Here is a 22331-nt window from a genome sequence, read left to right on the forward strand (position 1 = left end):
GCCAGTTCATTCGGCTGGGGCTGGTGCGCCTATGTATTCCCACACTACACAAACAACTTTTATTTTTTCCATCGACTTGCTTGTGTGCCAATCCATGGAGAGCGATCTGAATAGATCACGGCTCAACTGTTGCACCACTACTGCCTCCATTGGTCCTGGAGCTCAACACCTGGCAGCACGAGGCACCGCCCCCTAAACCCAGCCAGTCCAAATACACCAGCTGACACCAGGCTTTGATCATGTTTATTGAGGATGTAAAGTCGGTGATTTTAACATGGGGTCTATGGAGAATGCTGCTTTCTGACACCAGCCCCCAGAGGAAGCGAGCTTCACTTCTCAGACCGACAACTGCCCCCTTGCGTGTAACCCGCCCCTCTCCTCCCCACCGCTACCCCTGTAGCTCTCCATGGTACCGGTAATGCACATCACACACAGTAACAGTAACACTCGCAACACAGCACATGCTGCTGGTCAAGGACCACGGTTCATGGACTATAACACTCGCGACTTACCGCACTGCTCGTTATAGCACACAGACTCCCCGCAGTAAGTTACAGCAACACGGGCTACACACCTTGTAACTTACTGCTCGTTAAAACAACTGACCCAGCATCTGTTTAGATGGGCGTCTACTGTGTAGCTACGGGACAGGTTTTAAATTAATTTTGAACAAATGTTATGCTCAGCAAACATGGAAAATATATAATAGGTTCTGTTTAAAAGAGTAAGAATAGAAGGAAAGAGTCGGATCCAGAGTGGCATTCATTTACAAGCACCGATTAAACTTCTTGTAAATAAACGTGTAGGCTACTCCACCCACAGACTGTATAGCCCCCAGCTCTTTCCTTGTGTCAGTCCGAGTTCTGAACAGGCGGACCGAACAACACGACCGGACGTAACGGGCTTCTTTTTCTTTTTTTTTGCCGCGGTCCGGTCTAGAATAAATGCTTGTGACGTGACACCAGGCTTCAACACCTGCGGATCTGACCAGGTTGGGGTCTTTGAGAACTGTAGCAGCTTAGAAACTGCTCCAACAGGCGATTGTGGGCTTTTAGAGGTTTGGTACAAGAACTAGCAGAAAATAGAAATAGACCCGGCCGGCGTCTGTTTGAGACTCAGCTTTTTTTTGAGAATTTACGGTCAACTTTTTAAAATAACACTCAAGGTCTCGGAGGGTGGGCATACTAACATATTCACTATAATATGCCTTTTCCTCGTCCATTCTTGAAAAAACAGTCTGTTAAAACATGCTAACTAACCAGCGTTTACAAGCTACCGCATTTCAGACGTTTTGCCTCCAGCTAAGTCCCGCCCACTCTGATATTTACAATCTGTGAAAGGGTTTATAATGAGTTATTATTTGTTTACATCTGGCAAAAGGAGCCATATAATAACCCATTAATAAATGATGATGGTTTAAGACTTATTTTAGTATCATTAATGCATCTCTAATCATTTTCAAAAATTTACTTGTTCTTGCCAAACAGTGAGTCTGCATCCGTGTATGAAAACTATAACTTGTTTACCAGTGTTTATTTATGATGTATAAAGCATTAGCAGCTAAACTAATAACCTAATTATAAACCATTTATAGAGGGTAGTTTTATTGTAAAGTGGGTCCCATTAAACTGGTATTACAGTGATGAATTGATGCGACATATTGAAGCTTTTATCATGAACCAGCTCCTCCTCATACAAAACCTGCTTCTTGTAAGAGCAGAACACAGACACACACACACACCATTCAGGCCCTCCAGGGGGTAGAGTCGGCCTATCAGATAGCCGAGGCAGGGTGCCGCTGGGGGGGCGAGGAATATAAATGGTGCTCCTGGCTCCCCATTAGTCTGTCTGAGTGGAAGATGGAGGGGGGTGGACACATGGGGTGGGGTCAGGCTCAGGTGCTGAGCAGACGGGAGAAAAAACATCCCCCCACCACCACCGCCGCCACCACCCCTCCTTCTCCTCTTATCTAAGTTGTTGCACCTTTTAGGGTGAGCGTCCTCCATCCATCTTCAGTGTGGCTGAACACCTGAGAGCTACCTGGAGGCTAACGCGCTAATTCCATTACACCTGCCCTTGGGGGGGAGCAGCGTATACACCCGGCTGGTCGTGGTCGGTTAATGTGCTCCCCCGTGAAATCAACTCACTTTCCCTGCTGCATATATTTTGGGTGTGCAGCAGCGATGGCGATGTGGCGGCGGCAGTTTCACTTCCTTTGTGAGGGAAGGCGTCTGCCTCATCAGGGACCCCGATGAATCGAGTGAACCAGGACAGAGGAGGATATTTTTAGACGCTCAAAAATAGACGTGAAGTCTCCGGCTCATGTGGACTTTTTCGATTATTGTCAAGAGGAAGTGTTTCGGGGGCTTTATGTAGTAGCACAGATGTGTGCGTTTGATTTCTGTGCTGCTGTTTTTATTGTGTGTGAGATAAAGTGTGTGTTTCCTCGCTTCGCCCCGTGGCAGCAGGTGTGTAAATAACACCCTAATAAAAAATGAGGCTGAATCAAAGTGCTGAGGGACCGGGATGCCACTCATGCATGCACCCTCCCTCCCTCCCCTCCTCTTTGTCAAACTCCGACATTGATTCCAGCTCATCTGCTCATCCTCATCCGCCCCCCCGACCCGTGCCACCACCTCACCCCTCCAACCCTCGGTGCTCTCTGCTCTGCTGGGGCGCTCGTTATAATTCTGGGTCTGTAGGCCGCCAGCGTTGTGGCATAATTTTTTTTTTTTTAGCAAAGTGTCCTGCTCCTGTGCGGGCTCGACAGCTGAACCTAAATCCACTGCTTCACTGAGCCGGATTATAGGTCGGTGTACCTGGTCCGCCTCGTTTCCCCTCGCTGTTGTTACCTGTTAGTGAAACGAGCCCGGGAAAGTGGGATAAAAACCGCCCCGAGCAAAAGAAAAAGAAAAAAAAAAGGCCAATGAGCTCCAGAGATCGCCAATAAGAGGAAGTCAAACACAACACACAGTCACTTAGAGTCGAGGTAAAGGTCAGAACTCATCATGAAGGAAATTAAAGCAACTAAACTCACTCTGATTATGAATGTGTGATGGTTTATACTAAGTTAGTGTAAACACTGTCCGCCTTAGAAAGTTGGTAAAGGTGCAATTAGGTGAATTAAATTAGGTTATAAACTGATGGAGAACCTCCAGTTTATTCACTTAACAATTATCTAATCTCACAAAAGTTTTATCAGTGGATTAATTAAGATTTCCTGCAAAAGTCTCTAAACAGGAAACTACAGTGGCCCTGAGGGCTCAGTGCACAAACAGACCCAAACAAACACTTCAATAAATTCAGAAAAAAGCTTAATCAAATAAACAACACACTCACAACACAGCCCAGCTATAGACTGATGCTAAGCTAACAGTATGTTGTGAGTTTTTGAAGCACACAATTGATGAAGATGTTTTCAGAATTTATGACACGTTTGTGTCTTTACGTTTGTTGAAGTATGTTGACTCCTCTGGGCCACCGTAGGAAACGGCTCAAACTCCACTATGCTAACTGGCAAGCCGCTAGCCGCTAGTCGCTACCAGTTTCTTGTTGGAAAGATAAATGTTTATTTGCTGCTACAGGCCAAGTTCCCCCTTTAAAGCAACACTATTACCCCTTTTCCACCAAGCTGGTTCCAGTGCTGGTTTGGTGCTTAACTGGTTCAGCTCCAAAGAACCAGTTTGCTTTTCCACTGATAACGAGCTAAGACAGAGCCTCACTCCCCAGACAGGAGCTGCTCCTGTCTTTGCTGCCTGCTACAGTTAGAAACAGACCTGAAAATTAAAACCCAGTCTAACTAGCGATAATTCTGCTTAAACCCGGCGGAAAAAAGAAAAGTAAAAAGGAAGCCGTCTTCGTCGTAATCGGCAACTACGTTTTGACGGCGATATGTGAGCGTTAGCTGCTGTTGTTATTGATTACGCAGCAGACATGCAAACTTAAAGGGATAGTTCACCCAAAATTCAAATTTCACTCATTATCTACTCACCCTCATGTCAACTAAGAGCTGTGAGAATTTTCAGAGTCCTCCGTGCCTTCTCTGAGTTACGGGGGGTCCGTGCAGCAGTAGCCTATTTGTCCATATGGTTGTCAATGGATACCAACTTTCTTGGTCCAAAAAGACACACCAAAAAACATCCAAATACCTCCATAGTGCTCGTCTGTAATGTCCCTCTTGTATTGAAGCCCCGACATGAGAAATTGTTCTGAAAAAAATTAAATAAGTCTATATTTTAAGCTTGTTTGTAGCGGAAGCTCCCAGTGTCTTAGTTCACTGCTCTTCCTGTGATTTGCACTGACCGGCGGAACAATTTCTCATGTCGGGGCTTCAGGGACTGAGTCCGTTTTTTTCGCATGCGTTTTTCGTATCCGTCATCCGACAAAAAACGTAACGTGCAGGCTCCTTGCACACTGAGTCAGTTGCGTTTTATTCACATGCGTTTTTATTTTGTGTTCCAAATTTCGGAGAGGGAGACAAAAATCGTCACGCAGTGATGCACTTTGTGGTTCTCTCACTTGTTGAGAAATGAAAGAGAAACATTCAAATATTGTGTCCATCCTGAGAGGACGCAGTAGCGAGGGGATCTGATGTTTGTAAATGAGCAGCAGAACCATCATGATCACTTCAACTGTTTATTTCAGGATGTCGGTCCAGTTTGATAGATATTGATTATTAGCTCACACATTAAACAGAAGACGACCAGTTTCCATGATCCTGAACAGCGGCTGGCACACACACACACACAGACACAGACAGTCACAGACACACACTCAGCGGTGACCCCCCCCCTCTCCCCCTCCCTCTCCAGCCTCTAAACGCTGATGTGATTGGTCAAAAGACTTTTCACGGATGCGAAAAACGCATTAAATCGAACCTGTTCCGAAAACTTTTATGACGGACGAAAATTTCGGACTCGGTGTGTAAACATAATTGACACAACATGAGGTCGAATTTATTTTTTGACGTGCGGCAAATTCGGACGAAAAAAACGGACTCAGTGTGCAAAGGCCTTTAGGCGGTGGAAAAGCAAAGAACCGGTGCTAAGCAGGCACTGGCTCCGAACCAGCTCGGCGGAAAAGGGGCCGATGTTACCTGGTACTGATGCTCTGGTTGGACAACTGTCTGCTACCTGTGTCCTTCCCGGAGAAGCACGGTAGTCGACGTGAATTTGTTGCCGTTGCCGGTACGGTACCACTGGTACTGGTACTGGCGTTGCCCTTGCTGGTACCGTTACTGTCATCGGTGACGGTGCCGTTGTTGTTGTCGTTGCTGGCCTACCTGTAGCTTAGCGTTGCCAGTAACGTTGCCGTTGACGTTGGCCAGCGGTCTCTGGAGCTCTAGCACTGCGGTGTACCAGGACCACGGTGGCGCTGTGTTCCTACCCGCCCAGGAAAGTTACAAAGTGCAGTTGCAGACTTTTGACAGATTTTTCTACCACTTAAATTAGTTTAGAAACATTATTTTAAGGTCGAAAAACTACATGGTGTTGCTTTAACACGGTTTCTGTACATGCAGCACTTGATATGAGGAGTGTTTCGGGGGAGCTTTATTATTCTGAAGAGTCATAAAAACCAAAACAATTAGCTAAAAGAGCCAAAAGAACTAGAAGATGCTAAAAAGTCTCCGTAGAGGCAGGTGATCATTTTCATTTTTTCACATTTATAATATAAAGAGTTTGATCAAAGATGTTGAAAAACCATCACCAAATTCAACTTTTTCGTTCACCATGAAAACACCATGTGAGTCTCTTTGTCATCACTCACCTGTTGCCCGCAGTCTCCCCACTCACCTGACCTCACTTTACCCATAATCCTCTCTAAAATGTTACCAGCCTCTCCTATCTGTATTTTCTAACCTGCTGATCTCCAAACTAACACTAATAACAAAATAAATAAATAAATAAACTCCTCAGCTTCTTTAAGGATCATTATCTTCCCGAACCCTGACCTGAAACACATCGCCCGCTGTGCTCGGCTTTTATTAAAACTTAAAACGTATTTCCTCGGCAATCAAGTGCAATTTTTCTTAAATTGGCACCTTTTTTTCCGGCAGCTTTCTTTTCCCATCAATAAGTCGACAAACAAAAGGTCAGAAATAATAATGTCTCAGCTCTTTACCTCCTCTCTATGAACAATTGAGGTAATGAAATGTCCAGTTAGTTACTCAGCTGATTTGCATAATAATAATAATAATATTAGTTGACCTTTTTGGGTTGGATGAGTTTGGTTTGTGTGACTTTCAGACGACGAATGTTCTCCGATTGTTGAGCAGCATATTTAGAGCTCAGCATTTATTCAAATACACACTGAACTGTGAAAAGCTGCAGCAGCTGTGTAATATCAAAAATATCAATCAGAGGAACAGGGACAGAGTTGGTGCTGCTTGGTGGACACCATGTGCTCTTGTGTGTGGGTTAATATGGGATGTGATCTTTACCACCACTGTGAAGGATGTGCATGAGTCAGCAGTTGATGTTTTTTTTTCCTCCCAGCATAAATGTTCCTCTCAATATTCTGCTCCTCTAGAATAAAACAAAAAAATAACTCATTAACTCGGCTGCTTATATTAAGTCCAAACGTTTTACACTTAAAAGTATTTCTATAAGAAATATATATACACACAGTATGAATGAGCGTTTGGCTTCATAATCACTCAACACAAATACCAATTAGAAGTAGAAGTAGAATGAAAATGAAAGAAAATATATAAAAGAAAAGCAGAGCTGGAGGATGTGAGGCTTAACGTTTGTTTAAGTGTGTGCGTGTGTGTGTGCGCGCTTTACCTTGTTAATGAAGGACCCCCCTTTCTCTCTCTCTCTGCTTCTCCCTCTCCTCCCTCTCTCTCCTTTCCCCTCCCTCCCTCTCCCTCCCTCTCTCTCTCTCCTCCATACATCGGAGGCTGTGAGCTGCAGCGGCGGCAGAGCGCGGTGCGGATCCCCGTGTGCGCTGATCTCCGGAGGGGCACCGGATAATCTAGTCGGACCTTCAGCGGAGAGGATCAAACACACATATACACACACACACGCGCGCGCGCGCACGCCCACCCACACACATACATACATACATATATATATACAGTTACACACACACACACACACGCGGAGCAAAGTGAGGTTTCCATCCCCGGCGGGAGGATTGACAGGGATTCACTCTCCACAGGTAAGCGCCTCTTTCTGCTCCAAGTTTTCCGCCCTCGCTCCTCGGGGCTGAAGCCGGAGGCTCCGTCAGCAGCAGCCGCTCTGATCCGAGACTCGAGGGGCTCTCAGCTCCAGGACACCAACATCCCATCATGTTATTTTTTTAAATAATATTATGGAAAAGGGAGGAGGAGGAAGAAGAGGAGGAAACATCCTCAGCTTCACCCGGGGAGTCGCGTCGCTGACGGTGTCCGCTCGGTTTTTACGCACTTGGTTGGTTCATTAGTGTTTCAGTGTCCGGTGTCCAAGCGCATGCAGGCGGCTCTGGAAGTTTGGCAGGTCGGTGGCAATAAGGTGCTGCTTCTGTTAATTTGTCTTAAAGGTTGTTTTTTGTTTTTTTTAATGGAAATGGAAAGATAGAAATACACGTGTGTGCTGTGTGGAAACTGAACACAGAGCTGAGCGTTAATATTATGCGTAAAAGTGGAGTTAGCGGGTGTTTGTGCCGTCGCAGCAGCAGCTCTGCAACACCCAAAAGTTTTAATTTACAGTCTCTCTCTCTCTCTCTCTCTCTCTCTCTCTCTCTCTCTCTCTCTCTCTATCAGCTCTAACCTCCACCCTGCCTCCTCATCCATCAGTCCACAGCCTCGCTCCTCTGTTCCTCTTCCCTCTGTAGGGAATTAAAACCCACAGAAGCTGCTGCTGCTGCTGAAATTGACACAGAACATGAACCAAGACCTTTAAGAAAAATAACATTTCATCTGATGTAAAGCATGAAATTCATATAAATGTTAAAGAATTCCTCTGCCAAGTCTTGGAAATACAACAAAGTGGAATACATGTTCGATAAAAGAGCAGTTTTATTCATATAAACAGGTAAAAATCCTGAATTTTACAGTGTAGTTTGGGACATTTCTCTGTCCAGGGCGACATCTGGGAGTCATTAGGGTTAATAGAGTTACAGTGTGTGTGTGTGTGTGTGTGTGTGTGTGTGTGTGTGTGTGTGTGTGTGTGTGTGTGTGTGTGTGTGTGTGTGTGTGTGTGTGTGTGTGTGTGTGTGTGTGTGTGTGTGTGTGAGATGGAGTCAGTGTTTCAAGGGTTCTTCAGGCTAATTGTTCTTCAGACGAACTCTTCTGTTTTAATAATAACATAAAAAATAATGGGCCCAGTGTGACGCTCTCTCTCTTAATATTTGACTCATGTGGGACGTTTTAATACAAACCCAGAACACATGAATGGTTTTTAATAGCAGCACAAACGATAGAGGGAGGGAGGGTGTGTGTGTGTGTGTGTGTGTGTGTGTGTGTGTCCTGCTCCGGTTCAAGTCTAAGAAGAGTCTCCTGGTTTCTCTATACAGAACCCTTGAGCCTGAGCTCTGTGTCCAAATCTGGAGCTCCCATACAAACGCAGCGTAGCGCTCTGCTGCAGCCTCTGGCGACCGGCGATAAGGCTGGAGGGGTGAGGAGGAGAGAGGGAGGGGTGGAGAGGTGAGGGGTGTGTGACTCCCTCCCCTCCCTTCTTCTTCTTCTCCTCCACCCTCCGAGGCACCGTGGAGCTTTTGGGGGGCAGGATCTGTGACCACTTTGATTAGGGGATAATAAACCCATTTATAGAGGAGCTTTCAGGTGACGTAACTCGGCCGAGAGGAGATAAAGGCAAAAAGTGTGTGTGTGTGTGTGTGTGTGTGTGTGTGTGTGTGTGTGTGTGTGTGTGTGTGTGTGTGTGTGTGTGTGTGTGTGTGTGTGTGTGTGTGTTTTCTTGACACACACACACATGCACACACACTCCTGTTAAGCTGTGATTCATGGGTGCCACCAAACATCATGACAAACTGCAGAGAGTTCTGAGTCGGAGTTGAACCGTGTGCCGACGACGAGGGGCCGAGCTGCTCTTAAAGCTGCAGCAGAGGTGCATTGTGGGTTGTTGTTGTTTTGTTTTGTTGTTTTATATTTTAACACATCACGTGTTTGGTTACAGAGCAGCAGTCCCCCCCCCCCCCCCCCCCCCCCCCCCCCTCCCCTCTTTTTGTTGCCGTATTGATCCGACAGTAAATAAGACAGAGTGAGTGAGAACAGATTTCCCTTTTTTTTTTTTACGGCCTCTGTAACGCGGCCTCTGGCGCTCGTTGCGACCTCAGGTGACTCCGCTCCGCAACCTGCAACACATCTGCTGTTTCCTAAGGGCCGAGGGGAGCAGTGTGAGGTTTCACTGTGACGACGATGATGATGATGTGTTGATGAAGCTCGTCTAAGCTCCGATCGACCTCCAATCGATCAACTGTGTCTTTAAATATTTGTTCATTTGTTTTCGATCAATCGATCGGCTGCAGGACACAAACAAACCTCTTGTATTGAATATTGAATTTTATGTATTGATGTGTATAACGGCTTACAAGACACAGCTTCACACTGTCAGCCAGAAAACATAATCAGCAAACAAAGCGAAAGCACATAGATTGTACATTTCAATTAGAATTCACAAAAATAATTCATACTTTCTTAAAGGGATAGTTCAGCATTTTGGCAAATTGGCCCATTGCCATAATCCCTATAGTCATAGCAGTAGGTTCGTTACCTTTAATTGTCAGTGCAAGCTATTTTTAGAATGGCGGAGCAGAGCCGCGAGCTGCTCAGAGCTACGCTACGGAGGCTAATGGGAGTTTCCAGACATGGCTGCTGGGCGGAGGGATTTCAAAAGAGAAAGTAGTTCTGAGTATTTGCATCATGTGTCGTAATGTTACATAATGCTATATGATTGTCTCATAGCGTGGTGAATGTGCAGGTCACAACTTGTCCACCAGAGCGTTTTGGAGTTGGAGTGGATTGTGTATTTGATGAGTTTTATGAGGGAAATGTGAAAGTGTTGTGCGGCTTGCGTCTCTGCCCTGCCGATCTAAAAACAGCTTGCACCAGCAATTAAAGGTAATGAACCTACTGATAAAACTATAGGCTTTATGGCAATGGGTGAATTTACCAAAATGTTGAACTATCCCTTTAATTTCCAAGCTCTTTTTTATGGAAAGTAGCTATCGCATTAGTACTATTGCCAGAGGAAGAATCCAGACGTGTGAGGAGCAGGAAACAACTACAGGACACGCTGAATTCCACCGGAGCAGCGATGTGAACCTCACCATGTGATCAATAAGAGCCTCCTCTTATTGATCACCTATCGATCGCCACTGAGGATTTATCGTTAGAGGTTAGAGAGAGAGGCGCAGGAGGCGACCAGCAGAGCGTGATGAGCAGTTTGTCTCAGCTCAGACCTCTGATCTTTGACCTGCGTCTCTCTGAGGCAACAAGTTTTAGACGTCTGGTTGTCGATACGTCAACATCTGCATCACTGACTCTTCTCTTTTGGCTCTGCCGCTCCGGCCTTTAACCATCATCACCAGTCGGCTGGTAACAGAGCAGAGGAAGTGGCATCGGCTCACAGTTCAGGGGCACAGATCACAGATTTTTTTTTTTATCATTGTATTTTTCGAGGTGGAGTGGAGAGAATCCGTGAATCAGCGACTCTTCTGTGAAGGAGAGGAAATAACTTGTGCTGAAATGGAACAGTGTAAAAGTGACAGAGCAGGAAAGTGACTGTAAATTTTTTACATTTACGTCCTCAAAACAACAAAAAGGCTCCGAGGAACTGCCCCAGAGAACTCGACAACAGGTTCGAAAGGCTGAGACGGTTAATAACATGAAATAAAATAATATCTGTGGACTGATCTGTGCTCAGTCCAGACATGTCCATCATAATTCATTCATATTGACCCATAATAGTGACAGTCTGTATGCAAATTTGGTTAAGCCTCTATCCTGGTTGTTTTCCCAGGGTTCATAAATGACATTAAATTCAAATTCAACATAAAAAACCAAACTGAACTTCACATTGGACAAAAAGAAAAAAGACAAATCAGACATCAAGACAAGAGGAGATATATAAGATTTTAATCTCCCTGTTTTATCAGTTCTCATTACTTTTTTAATATAAATAAGTGCCTTTTACATATTTATGATTAATTTTAAACTCTGTTACAAAATTGAACTCTAAAAAACTTTGGATCTACTGGTTATAAATGAGCTGCAGTACCGTCACAGGCCACCAGGGGGCTGCTGCCTTCACTTGAGGGAAGTTCCCCATTAAAGATGCTGTGGCTCGTTTTGGGTTTCAACAGGACTCGGTGGTGAAGCTCCTGGTACAGGTGCATTGTGGGAAATGCTCCACAAACAGAGCGTTACGCATCAGCAGCAGGTGTGTTTGTGGTTTAAGTCCAGTGTCCATGTATGTATGTGCTCTGTGTGAATATGTGTGTTTATGTTGGAGAGAGAGAGAGAGAGAGAGAGAGAGAGAGAGAGAGAGAGCGTGCGTGTGTGTTTATATTAGATAGAGTGTGTGTGTTTGTGTGTGTGTGTGTGCGCAGCAGTATTAGTATAACTCTCAGATATTAGGCCCTGTCATGTTCGGTAAATAGCCATTCATCATGCATGCCTCTCTATGTGATGGTACCCACAAGATCCAATCCATTAGCCATGCGCTGGGTGTCCACTAAGTGTGTGTGCGTGTCTGTGTGTGTGTCTGTGTCTGTATGTGTGTGAGTGTGTGTGTGTACATGCATGTCATAATTTATTATAATACCTAAGGATTTCTGACACATGAGTGCATGTTGGAGAGGAGAGAAGTTGTGGAGAGAGAATTCATGTATTTTGAGTTGTAATTTAACATAATCACATTATTATTAGGCTATTATTATTATCATGATGCTGTGTGTGTGTGTGTGTGTGTCTGCGTGTAAAGCAGGCGGACGATTGATGGATGATATGTTGAATTGATAATGACACAGCACAGAGACGCTCTATCCTTGACTTTCACCCGTTTTCTCACACTCTGCAAAACCTCCCTCCCCCCTCTTTCCTCCCCCCTTACCTCCCTTCACTCGTTGTCAACTGCTAACTGAGCTGTTAGCATGTGGACAGTGTAGAGACACACACTCCGCAGTGTGATGATCAGTTTCTTCCCGTCTTCTCCCAGGCTTAAAACTGAAGTGACTTAAGTGACTATACTGAAGGGACAGTTCAACATTTTTGGCAAATTGGCCCATTGCCATAATCTCTATAGTCATAGCAGTAGGTTCGTTACCTTTAATTGTCGGTGCAAGCTATTTTTAGAACGGCGGAGCAGAGCCGCGAGCGGCCCTGAGCTACGCTACGGAGGCTAATGGGATTTCTTGGTTTCCCTCATCAAACTCATCAAATACACAATCCAACAACTCCAAAACGCTCTGGTGGTCAAGTTGTGACCTGCACATTCACCACGCTATGAGATAATAACAGGACGTTATGAGACAGAGTTGTTTTTTTGTTTTAAGTATATTTTTGGGCTTTTTTTCACCTCTATTTGATAGCACATAGTGATATAGACAGGAAAGGGGGAGGCAGAGAGTGGGGGAATGACATGCAGGAAAGGTCTGCCCAGCGCGGGATTCGAACAGGGGACGCCTGCGTTGAGGACTGTAGCCTGTAGGACTGTTTCTGACCAATGAGAGAACAGTTGGTTCGCACATGGCATTTGTTTACAACTTTGGACAGATTGAGACTGTTACTGTGTGAACACAAATGACCCAAAAGAAAAAATGCAACAATTGTTGTTTTAGCCACTGAATCGGAACAAAGCAAACGAGCCACATGTCTGAATACACCCAAAGACTAGACAAGCTCTTTATATAGTGTATAGTGTGCGTTTAGGGATCGACCAGTAGGAGGCGCTGGAGCAGCAGCAGAACTCAGACATCCCGAGTTTTTACTAAACATTGAATCCTACAGGATCCTGACAACTGAAACACTTAGAGATTAAAAAATGTGTTTTAACAAGAGGGAGCAGCTCTGCAGCTCACAACACTACACACTATACTACACTACACACACACACACACACACCACGGCATCATTAATTTTGTGCAGCAGACATGACCACATGACAAAATTTATGTCACCGCTCTGTGGAAAGTTTAATTCAGCCTTTACTTCCTGCCTGGCCGCGTTGCACCGAACCATTAATCATGCACTTCTGGATTATTCCATAATACTCCTCCTCTTCATCTCTGCTCACCTGTGAAAACCCCAACTTCTTCTTTTCGTCCTTTCATTCTGTGTCTTCCTTTCTTTTATTCTTCTTCTTCTCCTTTTCCTTCTTCTTATCTGCGCTCCCATAAGGCTGCAGAGAGCTTGTTAAAGACATCAGTGCTGAGGGTTGCTATTCCAAGAGGAGATAGCAGATCAATTTTCACAGATCGCCTTCACAGCTTTTAGCAAGTTCACTGTGGCTAGGCACGGAAAACACACACACACACACACACACACACTAACAAACAAACACACACATAGTATACAGAGAGGGAGAAGGACGTTGAAACTCAGCAGCATCCAGAAAACAATTTATCAGTCAGTGTCCAACGGCCGGTGATGCTGCTGCTGCTGCTGCATGTAGACAAACAGAAAACACTGTGTTTTCATCTGTGTGTGTTAATGTTGTAGAGTCTTACGCCTAAATTCCACTGGATGCGGAACGGCTGCAGATCCGCTCCGGTACGGCGGCGGAGCCGTTACGTATTAATTATAATCACCGTGTGAGCGTCCACCGACTCCGGGTCCGCTGCGTCGTGGATCCGGAATGGCACCGGCATCCGGCAGCCCTCGCAAAAGATACGCAGAGCTTCTATTTTTGCCGGACGCCGGAGCACGGCGCATCAAGCAGCACAGAGCAGGTCGTGTAAGACAGGAAATCGCGGGCAAAATACAAAATAAAACACCCGGTTAATTTTCTAAATAAAATACCATGTTTACAGCGGAGCAAATTTCCTGCTTTACACCTTGAAAACGTTGTAGGCTAATGGGCAGCGACCAGCCTGAAGTCAGCAGCTCGGAGGTTTTCAGACATCATTTCACCCCGTTTACACCATGGACAAGGAGATTGTAAAATCAAGTCAGGTCAGCACCAAGTTGTTTCTCTACTACTCCTCTGGATTAAATTAATTGTTTTTGATTTTGTGGTTCACTTTATGGAAACTACAACCTGCTTTATCGCGAGATCACGTGTTCTCGCTGTGCGGCGGAGCCGCAACAATCAACATCACGGACGGAACCGGTGTGAGTTGACGGAGTCGGAGTCATGGTCGGAGTACGCAGCCGTTCCGTAGCGGACCCGTTTCGGAATCGTTCCGCATCCAGTGGAATCCCGGCGTAGTGCTCACTTTATCAGTAAAAACTAGTGAACAACGCGTTGATGCAAATTCATAAGTTTGACTCAGTTAAAAGTTTTTTCCGTCCGAAATTGCCGCACGTTTAAAAATAATTTCGACCTCATGTTGTGTCGATCATCTGACTCTTTCATCCATCCAAAATTTAGGAACAGGTTCGATTTTCTGCGTTTTTCACACCCGTAAAAAGTGTGTGTGCGCGCCAGCCGCTGTTCAGGATCATGGAAGTTGGTTGCTTCTTTTTAACGTGTGGCTCCAGGAGAGCTAACAAACTACCTGACATCCAAAAATAAACTGTTGACGTGATCTTGAGGTCTCCTCGCTCTTGACGTCCTCTCAGGATGGGATGGACACATTATTTTGTTGTTTTTTTTCTCTTTTTATTTTTCGATCAGTGAGAGGACCACAAATTCGTCCTCACTGCTTTAACACTTTGGTCTCCCTTTCCGAAGTTTGGAACAGAAATTAAAAAAAAGACTCGGTGTGCACGTGTTACGGAGGTCCGCGGGTATAGTCACCAGTAGGGAGAAGTGACGGCGTGTGGCGGTTAGCGGTACTGAAGTTAAACTCACTCAGCCATGAAAGACGTGCTAACTTACTCGCCAAGAGGCCATTGACCTCTTGGTGAAACGGTTAGCATTGTCGCGGTGCGGGAGACCCCGGTTTGAAACCCGCTCAGGGCAGACCAGAACAACATCGGTCACACAAAGACCTTTAGTGTTGCACATTTGCAGCAAGAAGAATGTGGATGTGAAAGTGTGTGTGTGTGTGTGTGTGTGTGTGTGTGTGTGTGTGTGTGTGTGTGTGTGTGTGTGTGTGTGTGTGTGTGTGTGTGTGTGTGTGTGTGTGTGTGTGTGTGTGTGTGTGTGTGTGTGGATGATGTCATCAGTGTGTGGCGCTAACGATGCTAACGATGGAGAGGAGCCTGAAGTTGTGTTAATGTGAGAGGAAGGAAGACGACCAGCGTTTCTGCTCTGATGGAACATTAGTCACTTCTTTCCTTCCTTTCTCCCTTTCTCCCTTCCTTCTTTCCACAATCCGTTTTCCCTCCCTTCCTTCTTTCCTTCCTTCCTTCCCTTCGTCCTTACTTCTTCTTCCTTCCTCTTTTGATCCAATTGACCGGATCTGTTCCCTATCCCTCCATCTTTCTTTCCTTCCCTTTTCTCTTCCTTCTTTCCACAATCCCTTTTCCCTTACTTCCTTCCTTCCCTCCTTCTTTCTTCCTTGAACAAATCTGTTCCCTCTCTCCATCTTTCTTTCCTTTCTTTTTTCCCTTCCTTCTTTCCACATTCCCTTTCCCTCCCTTTCTTCCTTCCTTCCCTTCATCCTTACTTCTTCTTCCTTCCTCTTTTGATCAAATTGACTTGATCTGTTCCCTATCCCTCCATCTTTCTTTCCTTCCCATCTTCCTTCCTTGAACAAATCTGTTCCCTTCCTCCATCTTTCTTACCTTCCCTTTCCCTTCCTTCTTTCCACAATCCTTTTTCCCTCCCTTCCTCCCTTCCTTCCCCTCATCCTTACTTCTTCCTTCCTTTTTCCCATTCCTTCTTTCCTCCCATCTTTCCCTTTGTCTTTCCTTCCTTCCTTCCTTACTTCACTCCCTTCGTTCTTATGTTTTGGCAGCTGCTTGTAATGTGATAACTTGTTATTCCTCTAAAATCTCCACAGAGGATCAGCTGGTGCTCTAGTGTGTGTGTGTGTGTGTGTGTGTGTGTGTGTGTGTGTGAGAGAGGACATAAATCCTTCCTGTCCCTCCATAATAATAAAAAGTTTTACATCAATTTGCAGTGACACGGGCTAAGTTATGGTGATTGCCACTCCTCTCCGTGTCCAGCTGATGCTCAGCTCTTTCTCCTCCCGTCTTCCTCCGCTGATCGATCAGGAGCCGTGCGTCACCCGGGGGCCTCGTCCCCCCTGAGGGATGACTATCGCCGATCAATTCTGCAGCTTCAGAAGACAAAACAAACAACAACAGCACAGAAACAAAGTGGGACAGTGTGCCAAAGCAGACGCTGGGTTTTGTCATTCTCATGCTGTTGCCGATTCAATTTCTCTCTGTCTTTCCCTGTCGTGTCTTCGCTGTCTCATTTCTATTTTTATCGACAGGTGACCTGTAACTGGTTGGAGAGAGGGAGGAGGGGGAGAGCAAATGGGAAAGGAAAGGATGAGCGAGAGAGAGCAGGACCCCTGAGATTCCTCGTCTACAATGGGAGTCGCTCGCTCCGCCGACTTCTGATTTCAAAGGAATTAAAAAAAAGAAAAAGGAGGTGGATTTTGCCTAAAGAGGCTGACGGGACCGTGACTCCTCTGTGCCGAGTCCTGACGTCTGTCTCCGTAATGACCGAACTCTGAGCGCAGACAGACACACCGACCGACGTCCACCTGTTCGAACCCCTCACCCACCCACAAACTCTCTCCACTCTGCCATGGAGAAGACCTACTCGCTGACCGCCCACTACGACGAGTTCCAGGCAGTGAAGTACGGCGGCCGCTACAGCAGCGACATCCTCAGCAACGGCATGACCCTCCACCTGGGCGGCAGCTTGGACCGCCACGTGAGCCGCGGCCGGGGCGGCGCCTGGTCCAACGGCCGCAACAAAGACCCAAGCGGCTCCGGCAGCGGCGGCGGAGGAGGACTCCCCCGCTGGAGCCGCAGGGAGATCTGCCTCCTGTCGGCGCTGGTGTTCGCCGCCGGCATGTGCGTGATCCTCGGCAGCATGCTGGCGCTCAAGTTCATCTCGCTGGACGCGGAGGTATGAGTCCTCGTTTTTAACTATCAATGTGGCTAAGACCAAAGAAATGACTATAGATTTTGGGAAGAATCCTGTAGTCACTAGGGCTGGGACGATATGCTTTTCTCCCGATTCGATTCTTGTACGATTTTTTGGATGGCGATTCGATTTAAATTGCGATTCTACGATATTGCAGATTCTCTCGATTTTTAGTCTGCATTTTTAAGATTGATCTGCACACAAATACTGTAGGAGCCTATAAATTAACATACTTCATTATAAAGTGAACTTTATACCCTTATAACCCTTTTCAAAACCTGTACTCTCTGTATGTAAAAAAGGCTAACAAATGCACATTGCACAAAAAAAAAAATTCGATTTTTGAAAAAAAAAAATCGATTTAAAAATCGTCAAAAAAGATATCGCGATATTTATGTGAATCGATTTTTTCTCCCACCCCTAGTAGTCACCCCACCTGTGGTTTTGAATAACCAGGTAGTGGAAGTTGTCAACCAGTACAAATATCTGGGCATTCTGGTTGACAACAAGCTTACTTTTGAGCCTCAAGTGGACGCAGTGTGCAAGGAAGTACATCAGCGTATGTATTTTTATCGTAAACTTCGTAATTTTAATGTGGACAATACTTTAATGCAAATGTTTTATTCTTGTTTTATCGAGTCTGTGCTCACATTCGCTTTTATTTGCTGGTACGGCTAAATCAGCATCAAGATTAAAAATCGACTGCAAGGGCTCACAAAAAATTGCAGCAAGATTGCAGGTTTGAGTCTACCTACACCACCTTAATGAACTGTACAACATTAGGACCTTGAAGAAAGTGCGTGCTGTACTGGGTGACCAGAGCCACCCACTCTTCAAGGAGTTCACTCTGCTCCCCTCTGGCAGAAGATATGTTGTCCCAAGGTGTAGGACAAATAGGCTAAAAAAACTAATTTGTTCCTGTTGCCACTGGACTCCTGAATGATTTTATGAAGTGATTGTTGTACCTGCCTGCAGAGATGGACAGAGTACTCGACCCCAGTACTTGATTAAGAGTACAAATACTACTGGTAAAAATTTACTCCATTACAAGTAAAAGTAGCTCAGTCGACATGTTACTCGAGTAAGAGTAAAAAAGTACTTGCGTTTAAAGGTACTTAAGTATCCAAAAGTACATGCTTTTAAATTTACTTTAAGTAAAAGTAAGAGTAAGAGTAAATTTCTTGTTTTTCACATCAATGAATTACTATATTTTTTTCTAAATGAATTTAAGGACCTTTTAACTCTTGTTTCTGAGAATTAACTCTTTGAAACCAGCTGCACTGATGTGCTGCTTTTAGGGGTTAGGGTTTCCTTCTTTGACAAACACAGCTTGTGTCCAATAGTATTTTAGAAAAAAAAAGAGCAGACCTGAAAGTAACAAGTACTTTTCAGCCTTCCTAGAAATTAACTTGAGTAAAAGTAAAAATATTTGTCTTGGAAATGTATTCAAGTAAGAGCAATAAGTACCAAAGAAATCTAATACTCAAGTAAAGTACAAATCCTCTGGATATGTACTTTACTTGAGTATTAGATTTCTTTGGTACTTATTACTCTTACTGCAAAACAAATTGCCCCCAGGGGATAATAATAAAGATCTCTTTGACTTCGAGGACCAGCACGACCCACAGTGCCGGCACGACTGCCAACGCCGCCGCTCGCTGGTGCGCGCGGCTCGCTTCGTCCAGGCCAACATCGACCCGACCATCCAGCCCTGCCAGGACTTCTACTCCTTTGCGTGCGGCGGTTGGATGCGGCGCCACAGCATCCCCGAGGACAAGCTCAGCTACGGCATCATCACCGCCATCGGGGAGCACAACGAGGAGAAGCTGCAGCGCCTCCTGCTGGAGCCCATACGCCGGCGCGAGCCCGACTCCGCCGAGCGCAAGGTCAAGGAGTTTTACCGATCCTGCGTCAACATCCAGGACATCGACCGGCTCGGCTCGGCGCCCATGACGGAGGTGATCGACAGCTGCGGCGGCTGGGACCTGGTGGGAGCGCCGCCCGGGGCCGCCGGCTGGGAGAGGGAGGACGCTCCGCAGAGGCCGGACTTCAACGAGCTGCTGTACCGGACCCAGGGGGTGTACAGCACCGCCGTCTTCTTCTCCCTCACCGTCAACGTGGACGACAAGAACTCCTCGAGGAACGCCATCAGGGTGAGAACAGGAAGTTAATTTAGGACTTTTATTAACTGCCAAAGGAAGTCCTTCAGAATAAAGGTAGATGTTTGTATTAAAGCTCCTTCAGAATAAAGGTAGATGTTTGTGCTAAAGCTCCTTCAGAATAAAGGTAGATGTTTGTATTAAAGCTCCTTCAGAATAAAGGTAGATGTTTGTGCTAAAGCTCCTTCAGAATAAAGGTAGATGTTTGTATTAAGACTCCTCCAAAATAAAGGTAGACGTTTGTATTAAAGCTCCTCCAAAATAAAGGTAGATTTTGTATTAAAGTTCCTTCTAAATAAAGGTAGATGTTTGTGTTAAAGTTCCTTCAGAATAAAGGTAGATGTTTGTATTAAAACTCCTCTAAAATAAGGTAGATGTTTGTATTAAAACTCCTTCAAAATAAAGGTAGATGTTTGTATTAAAACTCCTTCAAAATAAATGTAGATGTTTGTATTAAAGCTCCTTCAAAATAAAGGTAGATGTTTGTATTAAAACTCCTTCAAAATAAAGGTAGACAATTATATTAAAGCTCCTTCAGAATAGAGGTAGACATTTGTATTAAAGCTCCATACGGTATAAAGGTAGATGTTTGTATTAAAACTCCTTCAAAATAAAAGTAGATGTTTGTATTAAAGCTCTTTCAGAATAAAGGTAGATGTTTGCATTGAAACTCCTTCAAAATAAAGGTAGATGTTTGCATTAAAACTCCTCCAAAATAAAGGTAGATGTTTGTGTTAAAGCTCCTTCAGAATAAAGGTAGATGTTTGTATTAAAGCTCCTTCAGAATAAAGGTAGATGTTTGTATTAAAACTCCTCCAAAATAAAGGTAGATGTTTGTATTAAAGCTCCTTCAAAATAAAGGTAGATGTTTGTGTTAAAGCTCCATACAGTATAAAACACAGGAGAAGAAGCAAATATGGAGCTTTATTTCAACTTATAACAGATATAAACCTATGACCTATGACTTTTACATTCAGTCTGAACAAACCTTCTCTGAGAGAAGTTTCTTATCATGTTTTCAGTAAAACACAGAGCTGAATAATATTCGTTCAGTGTCTGAGATTTGATGAATGAAAGATGGAGCTCGACTCCGACACACATTTAATTTAATGTTATATGAATAATTTATATGTTTAGCTCATGTGTCACAGCTGTCAGCGCTGACATTTTGCATCTGTCGCAGGCTTAACAACACATGTCACATATGTGTTTATGTGGCAAAAAATTACCATATGAGCTTCTGACACCGTGTGTGTGTGTTTGTGTGTAGATTGATCAGGAGGGGCTCACACTACCTGAGAGGAGCCTCTATCTTGGACAGGATGAGGACAGTGTGAAGGTAAACCTGCCCCCTCCGACCTCTTTCTTCTTCTTCCTCTCATTTCTCCACCTTCTGATCAGTGTTTTTTTGTTGTTCTTGTTTTTACATTTTTTCAGCCGCTGAGCTTCATCTCTTTTAGTTTGAAATAAAATAACAGACACTTTATTGCAGGACCAGGTCTCAGCTTCGGTTTGAGCGTCTTTAAATCGCTGTAGAACGAACTGTGTGTGAGTTTGAACCTTTTAAAGGGATACTTCACCCAAAATCGATAATTCACCAATTTTCTACTCACCGTCATGCCAAGGAAGGGTTTGGAGAACTTTGTTGGAGTCATCAAAACGCTTTAGGAGTTCCAGGGGGGTCCGGTTGGCAACAAGTTTTCATATAGTGGCCACTTCTGAATCGTCCAAAACACACACTATGAAACATCCAGATACCTCCATACTGCTCGTCTGTACTGACCCAAGTGTCCTGAAGCCGCCACATGAAGAAGTTGTTCGGGAAATATAAAAAATAAAAATTTGATCTCTGTTTTTAGCCTTGTTGTAGCAGAAGCTCCCAGTGGCTGCGTGAGATTTGCTGCGAGATGTTCTTCTGTGTTTCCATCATAAAAGCACAAACATCAATGCAGCCACTGGGAGCTACTGCTACGACAAGGCTAAAATCAGATCAAATTAGTTTTTTCTTAACAACTTTTCCATGTTGCCGCTTCAGGACACTTGGGTCAGTACAGACGAGCAGTATGGAGGTATCTGGATGTTTCATAGTGTGTGTTTTGGACGATTCAAAAGTGAACTCTATCTGCCGCTATTATATGAAAACCTGTTGCCAGCCGGACCCCCCTGGAACTCCTAAAGCGTTATGATGACTCTGAAAGTTGGCATGGCCGTGAGTAGATGATTGGTGAATTATCACTGAGACAGATTCACATGAAGCCAGATAAAATCAACATGTTTCATATTTCATGTTAAAACCTAAGATCCCGTTCAGACCTGGGCATTAACAGCTGATTCGATCACTCTTCAGCGTCTAAATCGAACATTAAAACAACCTCCAGTGTCAGTTTGGACCTCATGTCGCTCACACTTTCTTCTCCGTTGCTGTGAGACTTTGCACTTTTATATTGTGTCTGTTAATTCATAACCTTTCCCTTGGTGGGGGATCCCTCCTTCTCATCACCACTTGACCTCCTTCAGGCTCCCTCCTCCTCCTCTCTTCCTCCTCTCTTCCTCCTCCTCTCCTCCTCCTCCCTCTCTCCCTCTCTCCCTCCATCTGTCCTGCTGAATCTCATCTTCCTCTCATCTTCATCAATCCACCTGTTTTTCCCTCTGTCACCTGCTGTGCTCTTGTTATCCCGTCCACTTTGCCACATGTCACCTCCCCGTCACCGACCATTACTGATGATGTCGCCGCTGCTGCTGCCTCCTCCTCCTCCTCCTCCTCCTCCTCCTCGTCTATTAGCGCTGATGTCACTTGTGCTCCGCAGATCCTGGTGGCGTACAAGGCCCTGATGGAGCGCCTGCTGAGCATGCTGGGAGCTCACAACGCCACGCAGAAGTCCAAGGAGATTATACAGCTGGAGACCCGTCTGGCCAATGTGAGCTGATTGCTCCCGTGTGTTTGTGTGTTCATGCATACAGTATGTGCATACTGTATGTGTGTGTGTTTGTGTGTGTGTGTGTGTGTGTGTGTGTGTGT

The 22331-nt window shown here is 45.0% G+C and overlaps 1 protein-coding gene across 1 annotated transcript in view; it reads left to right on the plus strand.

The window, feature by feature from the left end:
• Positions 1 to 16808: 16808 nt before the first annotated feature.
• The window catches only part of ecel1 (endothelin converting enzyme-like 1), a gene marked incomplete at both ends in the record, with an annotated part of 57794 nt that continues 52271 nt past the window's right edge, over positions 16809 to 22331 (plus strand). Inside the window, 4 exons of the mRNA XM_083985817.1 lie at positions 16809 to 17135; positions 18770 to 19306; positions 20583 to 20651; positions 22120 to 22230. Of these exons, the coding sequence (XP_083841943.1) occupies positions 16809 to 17135; positions 18770 to 19306; positions 20583 to 20651; positions 22120 to 22230 (1044 nt within the window). The remainder of the gene's footprint in view (positions 17136 to 18769; positions 19307 to 20582; positions 20652 to 22119; positions 22231 to 22331) is intronic.

The sequence above is a fragment of the Trachurus trachurus genome (assembly GCF_905171665.1).
Source record: "Trachurus trachurus genome assembly, chromosome: 13".
Taxonomy (NCBI): Eukaryota; Metazoa; Chordata; class Actinopteri; order Carangiformes; family Carangidae; genus Trachurus; species Trachurus trachurus.